This window comes from Heptranchias perlo, chromosome 9 (assembly GCF_035084215.1).
Source record: "Heptranchias perlo isolate sHepPer1 chromosome 9, sHepPer1.hap1, whole genome shotgun sequence".
In the NCBI taxonomy this organism is placed as follows: Eukaryota; Metazoa; Chordata; class Chondrichthyes; order Hexanchiformes; family Hexanchidae; genus Heptranchias; species Heptranchias perlo.
Window position 1 is genome coordinate 62,405,769 of NC_090333.1, and position 15,122 is coordinate 62,420,890.

The following is a 15,122-nucleotide window of genomic DNA, read 5'->3' on the forward strand; positions in this document are numbered from 1 at the left end:
AAATGGGTCTTTTTCAGGGTGGCAGGCGGTGACTAGTGGGGTACCACAGGGATCAGTGCTTGGGCCCCAGCTATTCACAATATATATCAATAATTTGGATGAGGGAACCAAATGTAATATTTCCAAGTTTGCTGACAACACAAAACTAGGTGGAATTGTGAGTTGTGAGGAGGATGCAAAGAGGCTTCAAGGCGATTTAGACAAGTTGAGTGAGTGGGCAAATACATGGCAGATGCAGTATAATGTGGATAAATGTGAAGTTATCCATTTCGGAAGGAAAAACAGAAAGGCAGAGTATTATTTAAATGGTGATAGATTGGAAAAAGTTGATGTACAAAGGGACCTGGGTGACCTTGCACACCAGTCACTAAATGCAAACATGCAGGTGCAGCAAGCAGTTAGGAAGGCAAATGGTATGTTAGCCTTCGTTGCAAGAGGATTTGAGTACAGGAGCAAGGACATCTTACTGCAGTTATACAGGGCCTTGGTGAGACCACACCTGGAGTATTGTGTGCAGTTTTGGTCTCCTTACCTAAGAAAGGATATACTTGCCATAGAGGGAGTGCAGGAAAGGTTCACCGGATTGATTCCTGGGATGGCAGGACTGTCATATGAGGAGAGAATGGGTCGACTCAGCCTGTATTCACTCGAGTTTAGAAGAATGAGAGGGGATCTCATTGAAACACATAAAATTCTGACAGGGCTAGGCAGACTGAATGTTTTCCCTGGCTGGAGGGTCCAGAACGAGGGGTCACAGTCTCAGGATACGGGGTAGGACATTTCACACTGAGATGAGGAGAAATTTCTTCACTCAGAGGGTGGTGAATCTGTGGAATTCTCTACCCCAGAGGGCTGTGGATGCAGAGTCGTTAAATATGTTCAAGGCTGAGATAGATAGATTCTTGGACTCTAGGGGAATCAAGGGATATGGGGATTGGGCAGGAAAGTGGAGTTCAGGTCGAAGATCAGCCATGATCTTATTGAATGGCGGAGCAGGCTCGAGAGGCCACATGGCCTACTCCTGGTCCTATTTCTTATGTTCTTATGATCTTCCCATCCCCACAAAGTCACTTCCAGAGTCTATGGAGAACTAATCCTTGCCCCTTTCCTCTTCCTTATTTAAATGCTGCCCTTTGGTGACATCATGCACAGGCATGTTATTGGCTTCCATATGTATGCTTATGACCTCTTGACCACTTCTCTTGACCCCATCACCATCTCTGTGCTGTCAGACTGCCGGTCCACAATCAAGTCATGGATGAGTTAAAATTTCTTCCAACTCAACTTTGGGAAAACCAAAGTCATTGTGTTTGTCCCCTGCCATAAACTCCACTCCTTCGATACTAAGTCATATAGTCAAGCTCAACCAGACCATGTAAAGCATGACATCCTGTTCGACCCACAGCTACAAACCCAGCATCAAGACTGCTTACTTCCCCTTCCACAAATCGCTCACCTCAGTCTCATCTTCCTCCTGCTGGCAATGTAACCCTTATCTACACTTTTGTCACCTCGACTCTTGATTCATCCAACATCCTCCTTACCAGTCTCCATTCTCCATAAATTCCAAAATTCAGCCACGCATATCCTATCTTGAACAAAATCTGGCTCATCCATCAACTCTGATCTCACTGATTTATACTGATTCCCTGTCCCCCAATGCATTGAATTTAAAATCCTTATCCTCATCTTCAAATGTCACCCACCCAATCTCAGCAACCTCCACCAGCCTTGCAATCCCCTCCAATTCTGCCCTTCTGTGTATCATCCCCTCCCTTTACCCCACCATTGGTAGCAGAGTCTTCCAACATATTCTCTTCATGTCTCTCCCTGAACCCCTCTTCCTCTTCGCTTCTCTGTCCACTTTTTAAAATGTTCTCAAGGCCCATATGTTTGAACAAGCCTTGGTTTGCCTCTTCAAAAGCTCGCACCATAGCTCGGCACTTATTCCCTTATTCTATATTCTTTTCCCCACCTTCTGCAAAGGAGCTTGAGGCATCTTCAACAATATGGTGCTAAAAAAAGACTTGCATTTATATCGCACCTTTCACGACCTCAGAATGTCCCAAAGCGCTTTACAGCCAATTAAGTACTTTTGAAGTGTTGTCAAAGGCAAGTTGCTGTGAATGAAATGGATCATATCAAAGTATTCTCATATTATCTTTTAAAAATATCTAATGACTAAAAACAGAATAACTGAGTGACAACCCATTATCAAAACAAAGCCAGCATATCGATCAGCCACCAAAATTGTGATGTACCCAGATCCTGTATTTCTTATAGGATTACACACACCTTGGATCAAAATATCTCTACACTTTAATTGTTCACTTACCTTAAATAACGCCCTAAAACTAAGATAACAAAGTTCAAACTTGTATTATTTTCATTTAGTAGGATACCAAATTCGATGCTAATGACAAAGTTTCCAATGCAATTCCGCAACATTTCAAGGTGGAAAGTGCATGGGATTACCATCACCACCAAGTTCCCCTCCAAGCCACACACCATTCCGGCTTAGATGCATATCGCCCATTCCTTCATCGTCACTGGGTCAAAATCTTGGAACTCCCTACCTATCTCAGTGTGCATTGGGGTCTCAACAACTTTCCCCTAAACAAAAGTCCAACAGACCAGATGTATTCATACTAGAACAGGGATAAAGTCAGCATGGTGAAAAAGGTGGAAAATGTAAGGTAATAGATTCATTTTTTTTATCAACAGTCTAATTTTTTTTTTCAAACAGTTCTTTTTTTGTCCACTTTAGCATTTTTTACTTATTTGTATACCCCTCATCATGAAATCTGTCATGTTGTGCGTTGTTCCCAACAGAGGAAAGACAGACAGCTTGGTCCCACTTCTCAGGACCCACGACCCAACTGGCCACGAGGGGGTGTAAGAATGGCACCAGTTTGAAGATGAGGGTGATTCTATAAGTACTGAAAAATTTTACAGAAATGAGCTGCAGTGAAGCATCACTTTGTTTGTGAACTGAAAAATGATTTTAGATTGTTACTGTGTTAAAATTACAAGGAATGAAGTGTTTAGTTTTCCATATATCCCATGTGAGTCAATCACTCCGTTGCTGTATTGCAAAGCACATTTACCAATTTAGGGAAAAAGATTTTCCAGGGTCATAGATATAGGAAAGGCATCAAATCCAAATGTGAAACAAGAAGAGAAATAGCATTTAACTAAATATGTACTAAAATCTATTTAAAGGTCAGTATTGCTTGAAAATAAGCTCAATACTAAATTTGCATACTGTAGTTTTGCTTTCTCTTTAAATATATACTCGACATACAATTTTCTTTCAAGCTAATACAGATCATTTCTCTGTGAGCCTGGGGTAATGATAACACATACATCATTAATGGCCCGGAATTTGCTGTAACCGGTCAATGAACATCGCCCGCCGTTAGTTAGACTTGTCCCTGTCCGTTTAATTTCCATGATATTTTGCGCTGCAAGTTGCTGGAAATGGGAAATGGAACAGCAAGGCGCCCTCTACAGGGCATCTGGGATCTGAGTGAACAGGGCAAGCAACTTATTAACCAATCAAATCGAAGGATTGTGAAATTAACAGCATATTGTCTGAACAAGGAAGTGTAAGTTAAAATAGTGAATTCAATGTCAAATCAGGTTACAGAAAGCGAAATAAAGAGAGGGGAAGAAAGATTAGATTAAGAGAGAGAGAAAAAAAGAGACAGAAAGAAAAAGTAAAAAAAAATGTAATTAATTTTTTTTAAAATCTCCAACAACAATTAAAAGCTGAAGGAATGAGACTCCACACTTGTAATAGTAATTTTCAGTGCCGGAGAGGTTGTTTGGCAGTAATTAACACTTGTCAGGCCATTAAAAAGGGTACTTCGACTGAAATAGACAAGCCTTAACTATCTGTGGTGAGTTTAGTTCGTATCTACCACGTAAGTTCAGGAACTTCATGCTGTTCAATGCATTTCAATGGTGAGTCAGACGGCGAGATGCCACTTTCGGGAAGTTAACAGCGGAGCGGTGCATCTTGGACATCCGGATTTTCACGTTTAACTGCGCATTTACCCTTGCCTGAAGTTGCTGTGCGATTTGGGCATTAATAACGGTGAACGCCATCAACCTCACCGTTATTTTGATCGCAAATTCTGGGCCAATATCTTTCTGTGAATGTTACACCACAGTCTACCTCGTGGTCAGTTTACCACAGAAACATAGACCCGAAATATACTCAAAACTGACAGCAAAAAAGGAAAGGCATTAAAAAAAATGCTGTTTACTCTCTCTTTATTACCATCACTAACAAGGAGAAAGATATTTTTAACCCACAAAGAACTGAAACACATTAATAATAAATGAAGGAAACAGACAGACTTAGAGAGATGAACAATCACCATTGGCTCCATTATTTCACGTGGTTTCAGTAACTCTGGGGATTAGCAAATATTTGCCATTATTGGCTACCAAATGAATGCTTTCCTTGACTGCAGTAATGTTAAGGAGTACAGTTAGCTGCCAATTTTAAAAATACAGGGGAACATTTTCTGCACTGTAAACTTAACTTGCAGCAAAAATGCACAACAGCAAATAGGATAGAGGACACTATAATGCTGAGGTAAGAAGCATTTACAGCTCTGCACTACAGAGAAGACCAAGCCCAGTATAGATAATCTTCTACACTTTCAGCACTATCCATTGTTTTCCTACCATTTTAATACTTCAGTTAAACTGCAAGCTTGGTTGCAGCATGGCACAGTCTTTTACTGATGCAAATGTGTGGTATACTGGGGTGGGGGATAGGGAGGGCAGAGGCAGAGCAGGATCATTCTGTCCAAGCAAGGGATTCAGGCTCCAGGAACTCTGCACTTTTATCCGGAATCTTCATAAAATCTGTTGAGGGCAAACACGCCCCACATTTCACGAGAAAGTTCATTTTGTGCGCAGGAGCTTTAAGGGTTAAGGAGGTCTCTGAAAAATTCTCCTGGTGTGTCCAGATATTTTAAACGTTGGTGGTTTTTGTGTGTGTGTGTTGATCAGGGTGAAGAACATTAGAATGGGAGGAGTATAAACACCGGCATAGACCAGTTGGGCCGAATGGCCTGTTTCTGTGCTGTACTTGTAATTCTAAAAACAAATTCCATCTTGCTAAATGGCTGCGTTTTAACTGGTACACAGTTTTTAAACTTAAAACACATAAGAACTGGTCAGATAGTCGACTCTAGAATCTAGGAATTTTAAAAGTTAGACAAAGGTTGACTCCCCTGCATCTCTTTTTTAACATTAGACAATTGATTGGAAGTTGGGCACCAGTGAGCATACACATGTGTGGAACTTTGATTTTCCCCGTCAGTATAACCATGGCTGCCGACGTCCCCAGTCACAACCTCAATCAAAGCTGAAACCCCTTATGTATGGGACTGAAATGGTAGGAGTCATCAAATCCTAAATTTCCACCTTATTATGTCCATCTCCACACTCTCTCTTCTCACTGCAAAACCATAGCAAAAGAGATGAAAAACACCGAGAACATTGCCTACTAGACTTGCCAATCTTTATAGTATTTCGAAGTTTATAATAACAAAGTAGGATTCATGGGCAATTCAAGTACAGAAAAGAAATTCATTGATATTCTGAAGTATCAGTGCATTGCTGCTTTGAACTCGTATCTCAGAAGTGGGGTGAAAACTATGAGCAACTTTTAGCAGTTTCGTTCAAAGGCAGCTTGTTTCTTGCAAAACCATTACCTTTAAAGTCATGAACCTGGATTTTTCTTTAATCAGAGTTACCAAAGGCAACAAATCCACTACCATCAATATTTAATGTTGCACATCATTGCTGGTAACTGCCAGAATGAAGTGCTTGCATGAGGTGCATAAAGATAGAAGTTAGCACAAGTGGTAAATAGGGTGAGACTTCCCCAGTCCCTCAAAAGCTAGTTGAATACACTCCCACGCCCGGAGCCGAGGCGCCACTACCAGGTTAAAAAAAACTGAAACCAGTCAAAAGCTGCTCAAATAGAAATATAAGCCACAGAGATATATATGTATACAATGCAGATAGCACGATTATTTCAACTAATGTTTTTTGTCTTTACAAATAGTGAAGAGAGGCTTAAATTTTCATTATTGTGTCCAGAATATTTGTGTTCGACATGGTCTTGAAAGTTCCCACTTCATAACAGTGACTACACTTCAAAAGTACTTCATTGGCTATAAAGCGCTTTGGGACATCCTTTGGCAAGTCTTTCTTTCTTTCTTTCTCTCTCTCTTTCTAATTCTTTCTTTTGTGGTAAGCTCTGCTCAATGCCATCCAAATCCCGGTGAAATTCTTAAGTTGCAGTTATAATGCATTACTGATCTGAGGCCAGTAGATGCAGGGTGTAAAGTGCATCTGGCTGTACTCAAGTTATGCTGTGAGTGTGAATCACTCCCTCTAAAAGCCACGAGATGGCTATATACGTGTGTAAACCCACCATGTACAGAGCTCCATTACCTGGCAATATGTGATTGATGTTTTGAGAGTGCGGGCATTATCGCCTACTTACTCAAAATGTTAAAACTAAACTGCTTAAGCTTATAAAGTCCCCTGGTTTGAATGATTGAACGTAAGTAGAATATAAATATAAATATAAAGGAAAAACATGGTTAGAAAAGTGGGTAACATAGGATTCCTGAAAACTGTCACTTGGGTTATTTAATAGTTTCACAGTGTGTGTTATTGTTTTATTTTGACATGGAATAGGGACACTAAGCATCTGTGTTTGCAGTTGGCTATAACTGCCTGAAAGCAGCCAGTCACTAGAGCTGGCTGTTACCATACAAGCTGCATCTGGACTGTCTTTGTTGTTCTCAGCAACAGTGAGGTATCAAAGTCATCGGGATCGCTATAAATTTGGACAGGGGTGCTAATCATCACCTTCTGAGAGAGTCAGCACAAGGAGAACATGACCAGTCACTCCCAGGGAATCCATCAGCTTTTACAGGCAGAGAAACGGGCCAAAGAAAAGTTGGAGGAAGCCAAGAAGAGTGAGTACTTCTGAACTAAATAATAATCGCTGGTCCACACAATCCATGAAAGATGGATTCAACTTAAAATGGAATCAAAGCACAAACATTATTTTATTGGAGGAAGCTTTTATTAATGATGTTAAAGAGTTTTTGTGCAATTAATATTCAGAACAATACAAACTGCATTAAAAACAAAATGGTGCATTTTGTTTTGATTCTTTTTTAACATCAAATTTAGGATTTGTACCTTTGTACTTGCCATTATCTGATACCTTTTACATTGTTGCAGCTATTCCACTTGGGAGTGAAGTGAAGGGCATGTGTGAGGGGTGAACATGCTGTGTTACTGACCCTGCAGAGAGCTGCACATACTGTGCTAGAGAAGGCATCGCAGGCGATGAATAATTTAGGGATGAGCTCAGTTTTCTTTGTTAGCGCTGCCACTGTCAGAAAAACATGTTGCGTCACCTGCTGAAATTCTGGTTGCAGCAACCTTAGGTTAAGCTGCGGTGTCCCACATGGTTACAATTTGCCCAGGTATCTGAGCCAGCGCGAGGTTGGAAAATCATTGGCTTTTCTGGATCGACATCCAGCGTGGAAAACAGTGTAAGGCTCAGTATTTTTACATCTGTTTTGCTGAAGGGAGCACTCGGGTCATTGAACACAAGTCAGGTCTCCACAGAGACATGGCACAGGACTCCATTTAATGCCTCATAAGATCACTATGGGTGAGGATGGCCATTTGGCCCTTCTGAATTCCTCCATCCAGAGAAATCCGACAGTCCCTCAGCATCCAATTGTTCCTTAAATGATTCCAGGTTTTCACCTCCACTTATTCTATCTGGAATTCTATTCCATACATTGAGCAGAATGTGAGAAGGATTTGCTGACAGCGTGGGATTTTATTTAATCTACTTGTTTCCAGATTAACACGAGAAGCTCTTTGCTTTTAAAGTTCTAGCCCTCTGTCATATTATTCTTTAATCTAAAAGCAGCAGGGATTTCTTCATAAATGCTTTTTTTTGTGCCCTCCTATTCAAGACACTGACTCCTGCTGGGGTCAGGGCTCCATCGCTGCCAGGAGCCCAGCTGTACCTCGGTGAGCCTAGGCACTGAATGTTGGCAGGTTATCTGACTGGGGGGGGGGGGGAGGAAAGGAACTCACAAGAGAGGTCGATCTTGTCCTCACTCGACAGCCACACACGAGCATTTCTTTCTCTAGTAGAATAGCTTTCAGCAGGGAAATTCTGGCTGCTTTCCTCTTCCTTAGCCTAGGGGCACTGTGGCCAGTTGTAGCACCCCTACTGCCAGCTTGGCTGAGATCAGCTAACTCAGCAGCGACCACAAGTCAAACTTCGGACCATCTGGTCGACATGGCTCCATTATCGGCTGCCTTTACCAAATGAGCCCCATCCGGGGGGAAAAGCAACGGAGATTTTCAATTCACGTTTTGTATATCCTCACAAGGCTATTGTGTTTTTATTAAATCTATTTTTTACTTAATGTTTTAAATATTGAAGATTTTTTTCTGCCATCTAGCTGGTTCCACCACACTCAAGCTTGGCTCTCAGTCAAGCAGATTGAGAGCTAGAACGGCGAGTTGTCACATCTACCACTGTAGCGCACCGAGAATGGGATCAGGCCGAAACTGTACTCAAAATACATTAAATGCCATGTTCATATACATGTAGGTGTCAAATTTTTGTGGTAGAACTATAACAGTCCATTTCCTGCAAATGCAAGGGAGTACAGTTTACAGTCACAAGCATTCAAAATCTACATGTAAGAATTAAAACAAAGTTCAAATGCAACTGTATATGGGTATCTTTATCAGTGCAAAGAGAGAAACAAAACCTGTGCTTCTGATTACTAACGTCACTCCCACACAGCACGTAAAACATTAAGAGGTTGCTGCATTTTGGGGTTTTCACTCTGGGTTGAAGGGCACCTTATACTTTCATCACGGAGAGTTCATACTTGGACAGTCCAATTCCCCTGGCAAATCTCTCCCCACTTCCTCCTCCCACCCCACGTCTCGCACACACCCTCCTCCGTGCTTGAGCAGGACAATCCCGGGAACGTAAATAGCTCAGGGCTGCCTTTGCACAGTGCAATATCCAAATAAATAATCGTGCACATGTGACATCAATTAAAACAATCCATGCATGTCGAATTAATACAACAGCATGTTTGTTGTAATGAAATGAGAAAAAGTTTCACAGAAAGCACACCATGGATCTGGATTGTTTACTGAGGTCTGTCTGATCTCCCAAATGTGTATGTGTGGAGGTGGAAGGGACAAGCATTAAACTCGAATGTGATCATTTGGATTCATTCACCGACTGACCGGTTGATTGATCTGGACCACATCTGACCGGTTTACATGTGAGCAGGGGTACCAGAGGGGAACACTTCCGTGCTCTCTCTTGGTTTACGGGATGTTCACATGGCAACCAATGGGGCTGGACTGGACTTCCAGCTCTGATTCCATCTGAATTATACTAGATCTGAAGCTGAAATGCTAACGGTCTTCCCCATGTCTGTGTGAGAGGGTAAAAGATCAAGACTAAAAAGCTTGTTGACTGTATCTGTCATAAAACGAGGAATGGATCTGTTACAAAACATGGAATGGAATATGTCTAATTATTCTACAGTACTGCACGTCTATTTTTGTATTCATTTATGGGATGTGGGAGTCGCTGGCGAGGCCGGCATTTACTGCCCATCCCTAATTGCCCTTGAGAAGGTGGTGGTGAGCCGCCTTTTCCACGGCTTGTACAGTGTTCTGTTATAGGAAGGAACATAGGAACAGGAGTAGGCCATTCAGTCCCTCGAGCATGTTCTGCCATTCAATTAGATTATGGCTGACCTGTATCCTAACTCAATTTATCCGCCTTATAAAAGTTATTTTTGAAAATTCGTACAGAACACTTGTACTGTTCAAGTACAATCTTCTTATTAACATAACAGCTTAAACCGTAATATACAGCAGTAAAAGTAAAAACTCACTGAACAATAAACTTTATCAGAATTCTTCTGAACTCACCCCTGCTGATGATTGTGAATTGCATAGTAAAGTTGAATGACTCTTTTGAATTGGATGGTGAGGACGCCCTTGGTAATGCACACTGGACTTTGTCACCTGTGGAAGAAGTAAGAGCATTTTTAAAATTTTTATTTTATGACTTTCTCAAAAAAAAATCCTTCTGTGATTGAAGTTCTCTTGCGTCAGACACCAGTCCATGATCAAGAAAGTAGCGAGTCACCTTTCTCGTCCGCCTCTGTCAATGCCACTCTTGAGTTAGGCCCCAGAAGCAGCACACGGCAACGCCCCAGAGCCAGGAACACATCGTGTGGAAAATTGAGGGGGCGAAGCCCCACCTTACCCTGCTCTGGTTTATCAGACTGAAGCACCGATCTGATAAACCACTGCAAGCCCCTGACTGTTTGATGGGCCACACTTACCCGACACACACTGATTCCTGCAGTGGTTTCTAACAAGCAGCCACCGTTACTCAAACTTCTGTGCTGACCATATCATAGAGAAGACATGTTACATCAGCAGACATCAGGCAGATTACTCCAGCTCAGATCAGCAATGAGAAATTTAAAAACAGGCAACAATCTTCTATAATTAGATTTTGTATTTTGAAACCTAATGAAAATCATGCAGAACAAGAAAGATGGAATGGAAGTAAAGAAGACAATCAATACATCATCAAAAAATCATTCTCGACATAAGACAATGTAACTCACAAGAGCCTTATTAATCAGTCCAGCGTCGTTCGATGGTTTATTTCTTTGCAATCCATTGATCCCTTTTGTGTGCTATCTGTTTATTAGATTTGTGACACGATTGGTATGAAACACTTATCGGGCATTTTCTTTCTGAACATTGCTTGTAGGGAAAGGAAGACGGCTGAAACAAGCAAAGGATGAGGCTCAAGCTGAGATAGATCAATATCGTCTGCAAAGGGAGAGAGAGTTTAGACAAAAGCAAGACTCGGTGCGTATTAATGCAAACAATTAGACTGGTTTAATTGCTGCTTCTTCTGTAAAACTGGGATGAATAAACCACATTGTTAGAATCAAAGGTTAAAAATGAAAAGTTTCTCAACTCTGATCCTTTTTAGATAAAAGAAATGTTGCGACGAGCAAAGGCAATTTAATAAATTACTTAACAGCCGTGACCAAATAACTGATTTGTGACCCCATTGCTGAGTTATGCTCAGTTTCATAATTGAACCTCACAGCCGGCCATGAATCACAGCCTATTCTATTTATGTCATGATTTTATGTTTTGACGATATCATAAAGACGTGTATATGTAAACAAACAAAATCTCAAAATAGCAGACTATGGCCTTGAAAATACATGGGCCGTGATCCCGATGGATACTCCGGCATTGTGTCCACTGGTGCCCCCCAGCACTGACCCCACTGGTTTTTGTGGGATCAGTGGGCCAGCACCTATTTTACATGGGACCAACCTGCATCTTTGATGCCTGCCTGCCCCATGCAGCTGGAAAATGCAGCACACCCTGATTGTTCATTGGATAAATGCGCTGTGGTAGATGTGCCACAACAGGACTCCCTGTATCTGAGCTGGTTGGGCAGGGAAGGACATCAATTAGAGTTTCCACTTCACATATGCTGAAGTACATATGGGTAAGGACAGGATCAGGCTTGGCTCTGTTGGCCCCATTTGTCCAATAACCCACCACCAATTGCTGTTCAGGCTCAAACATGAAGGAGACCAACTTGTGTGAGGTAACAGAGAGCCTCTGACACCCACAGAACCTTATCCCAGTACATTCAGGAGAGGAGGGAGAGCAGGGAAGAAAGTTATACGGGGGGAAAAGTTGGAATCTTGAATGTATGTCCTGTAAACATCATAATGCCATGAATTGTTTCCAAAATGTTTGAAAGGGAACAACCTAGTGTCATGGCCTTCCGTTTACAGTAAACATGTCTCTGCTTTCTCCTAGATCATGGGATCTCAAGGTAACCTTTTAGTCAAAGTGGATGAGCAAACCAGAGCAAAAATCAATGGGCTCATAAGCAACCATGAGCAGAAAAGTGAGAAGGTTCTGCAAGAGCTTTTGGGGATGGTTTGTGAAATCAAACCAGAAATCCATATCAATTTTAGAGAAACTGGCTCACATTGACTGGAGAGTCAGTGGCAAATTAAACATTATCAAACTATAAACGAGGTATCACTGAAATTGGCTAACGTTGGATAATGTATCTTATGAAAAGCAGTGTTGCCACTTTATCTTTTTTGGGTAAGTGCCTTGGGGTGTTTTCTGAAGTTAAAGGCGCTATCTAAATGCAAGTTGTTGTTGCTGGTTCTTAGCTTCACCCCTCCCCCCACAGCTAGCCCCTGGATCCATAACATGTCTTTCAATCAGGAGGCATCTCAACTATGTTGAGCACTTGCTCAACATAATAGAAGGTGCCCTGAGTGGTGTGGGAAGAAATCACAACCCCCCCCCCCCACCAAACCTATTGATCTTTTGTTTGACCTTAGAGAACCTGACAGACACCAGCAAACTCAGCCACTAAGGGAAAGTTTTGTTCTATGTCACTTGAGATTCGGTTCAAGCTCAGTCTCATTGTTGAGAATTCCAGCTCTGGAGTATTAAAATGCCCATCTCTTGCAATAGTTCACCTATAAAACTGAATTTATTGAACAGTTTAACTAGGCATGGTTAACACTGGCAGTTACTGTTCTTATATGTATCGTACACATAAAAATGTAGGAAATATGTGCCTCAATCTAGTGCCTAATGATTTTGGTCCATAGTTACATCCAACAAATCATCATTTTAAAACTTGCAAGTTTGGATTATTTTTTCGGTTTATTTTCCAAAATTTGAATTCGATTCCCTTTAGCTGTCAGTTAGGTTCAGCTCCCAGAATTTGTGTTATCCTCTTGCACCTAGAACCACGGTTCCAACGAATGACAGATTTTACATTTTCTGTGCTCTGTGCGATCACAGTTTGACGTATCTGACAACAGCATGACAGGGCCAGATTTCCATGTTTGTGGTGTTACGTTGTTATGGGCCAGTGGACAAGCCTTAAGAGGAAAGTCTCTATATTTTGGGCTTTTTAAAAATCAGCTATTAATTTACAGCACCTCTTTTGGTCCTTTTAAAATATTTGAAACCACTTGTATATTGGTGCTTTTTTGGTACAGATTCTGGGAGATTGGTGTCTCCCCCAATGACTGCTCAACTGCTGTACACTGCTAAATCTGCTCTGTTTTCCAAACTGTAGGCCCCACTTTATCTGTGGGGGGGACAGGTTCAGTAAATCTGTCACTGGGAGAAGGGTGTAGATTTAGCAGTCCACTTGCCGGGAATCGGGTCATGGATACCAGTCTCCCACATACATACTAAGACAGTGCCAGTATGATCAAAGTGGATTATACCCAGTCTGGCATATTTTGATAGGCTCAAGTTTACAGTTACCAGTTGCCCTGGTGACATTCTCTCCGTGGCCCAGAGATACAACCAGCAGTTGCTGGTTTTAATTTGCTTGTATTTCAACCTTTCAGGTGACATTTTATTTCCTTGATACCAGGGAAAAAGCTCCGCTTTGATGTGAACAGGACACAAATAGCCCATCTGCATCAAGCACCCATGATTTACATATTAATTAATTATAATATGGAGCGGGCGATGGACTGAGATATACAAGTGCTTGAGAATCGGGGTTATGCTTTTTTTTTGTCCTTTTCAAAAAATTATCAGAAGCATAAATGCAGATAGCTGAAAAAATAGCAAAACGCAAGCCTTTGAGAATAGAGCTCTTTGTGTAGCAGGTAATTCATTTAAACCGTTTGATATATTAAGATAGGCATTTTTTTGTGTTACTTGGAATAAATGTTAAAAAAGGGATACAAATCAAAATGTCACAGCAACAGCTCATTTGTGTGTTTTAGTTTAATTCTCTTAATAACCCAACATAAAGGACACACAAGCCTGTATTGAGGAGATGGGAATCATATCAATTCTATTCCTGGTTTATCTCCTAGCAGAGCTAAATAGTAATTTGTGACCTTCCACCAGATCTCAGTGATAATTAGTGAAAATGTGTGAATTAAGTTATCTTAACAGTCTGCTAATGTTCACATTGAGCAGTAAATTACCTTGAAGCACTTCCCAAATGCTGGGTTATTTCTGTCAGGCGAAGGTGTATTTTGAAACCCTATTATTCTTGTTTCTGTTAAGGTAATTATGTTTATTTTTGTGCACAAATCCCCAGATGATGTGATTGAAGTACAACTTCATAATAAAAAAAAATAGAACAAGATTCTTTCCCTCTCATTTTTTCTCGTAATTCAATTGAACAATCTCCTGAAAAATCTAATTTGAAGCCACCACTTCAAGAATTCCACTAATACTGCACTAGTACAGTACTTAGTGCTGTAACAAGTGTCACTTACCAGCACTTTCACCTCTGAATCAGAAGGTTATGTGTGGGCCAAAGTCCCACTTCAGGACTTCAGCACATAATCTAGGCTGTACCGAGGAGGTGCTACACTCTCTGAGGTGCCGTCCTCCAAATGAGATTTTAAACCGAGGCCTCTTCTACCTGCTCTGGTGCTATTAGGTAGGGAGTTCCAGGGCTTTGACCCAGCGACAATGGAGGTGTGGAGTAGAAAGGAAGTAGTCAGCCTGGTGATAGCTACATTTTTTTGGCCATTTCTGACTTTGCTTTTACCACAGCCACAGTTTATCGTGGCAGGAAAGCAAAGTCAAAAGTTGCATCTGCTGCCTTTGATTTTTGGAAACACACCAGAGAGCTGAGATTAGTTTACGTCAGTTTTTTTTGCATTTCTAATACTTCGAGTGCCAAACAGGAGTTGAACCATTTGGCTCCTGCTAGCTACTATAAATGAGATACTACACTGTGCTTTTGATGTTGGAACTATCTCAGTGCCTGCAATTATCTGTCGCTTATTCATTGAAACCATCCAAATTCTAAATTCCAAAGTTTTCTCGGCACAAAGGAATATCACCTCAGGGACGGGTTTCATGATGAAACAAATTTGGATGCAATGCAGTGTACCCTGGGCATGAGTTGGTTACACAATGTAACAATGCATTAACAATGG

The 15,122-nt window shown here is 41.3% G+C and overlaps 1 protein-coding gene across 1 annotated transcript; it reads left to right on the forward strand.

Annotated features, from left to right (window-relative positions):
• Positions 1–6,847: 6,847 nt before the first annotated feature.
• On the forward strand, positions 6,848–14,311 carry LOC137325044 (V-type proton ATPase subunit G 3-like). Its single transcript, XM_067989743.1, has 3 exons — positions 6,848–7,016; positions 10,904–11,004; positions 11,986–14,311. The coding sequence occupies exons 1-3, from the start codon at positions 6,935–6,937 to the stop codon at positions 12,163–12,165; spliced, it is 363 nt and encodes a 120-aa protein (XP_067845844.1). The 5' UTR covers positions 6,848–6,934; the 3' UTR covers positions 12,166–14,311.
• Positions 14,312–15,122: the final 811 nt, after the last annotated feature.

Bases quoted from the DNA above. Each gene is read 5' to 3' on its own strand.
- LOC137325044 (XM_067989743.1), top strand. From the start codon at position 6,935: ATGACCAGTCACTCCCAGGGAATCCATCAGCTTTTACAGGCAGAGAAA. The intron at 7,017-10,903 runs GTGAGTACTTCT...CATTGCTTGTAG, and splicing joins GTTGGAGGAAGCCAAGAAGA to GGAAAGGAAGACGGCTGAAA. The intron at 11,005-11,985 runs GTGCGTATTAAT...GCTTTCTCCTAG, and splicing joins TTAGACAAAAGCAAGACTCG to ATCATGGGATCTCAAGGTAA.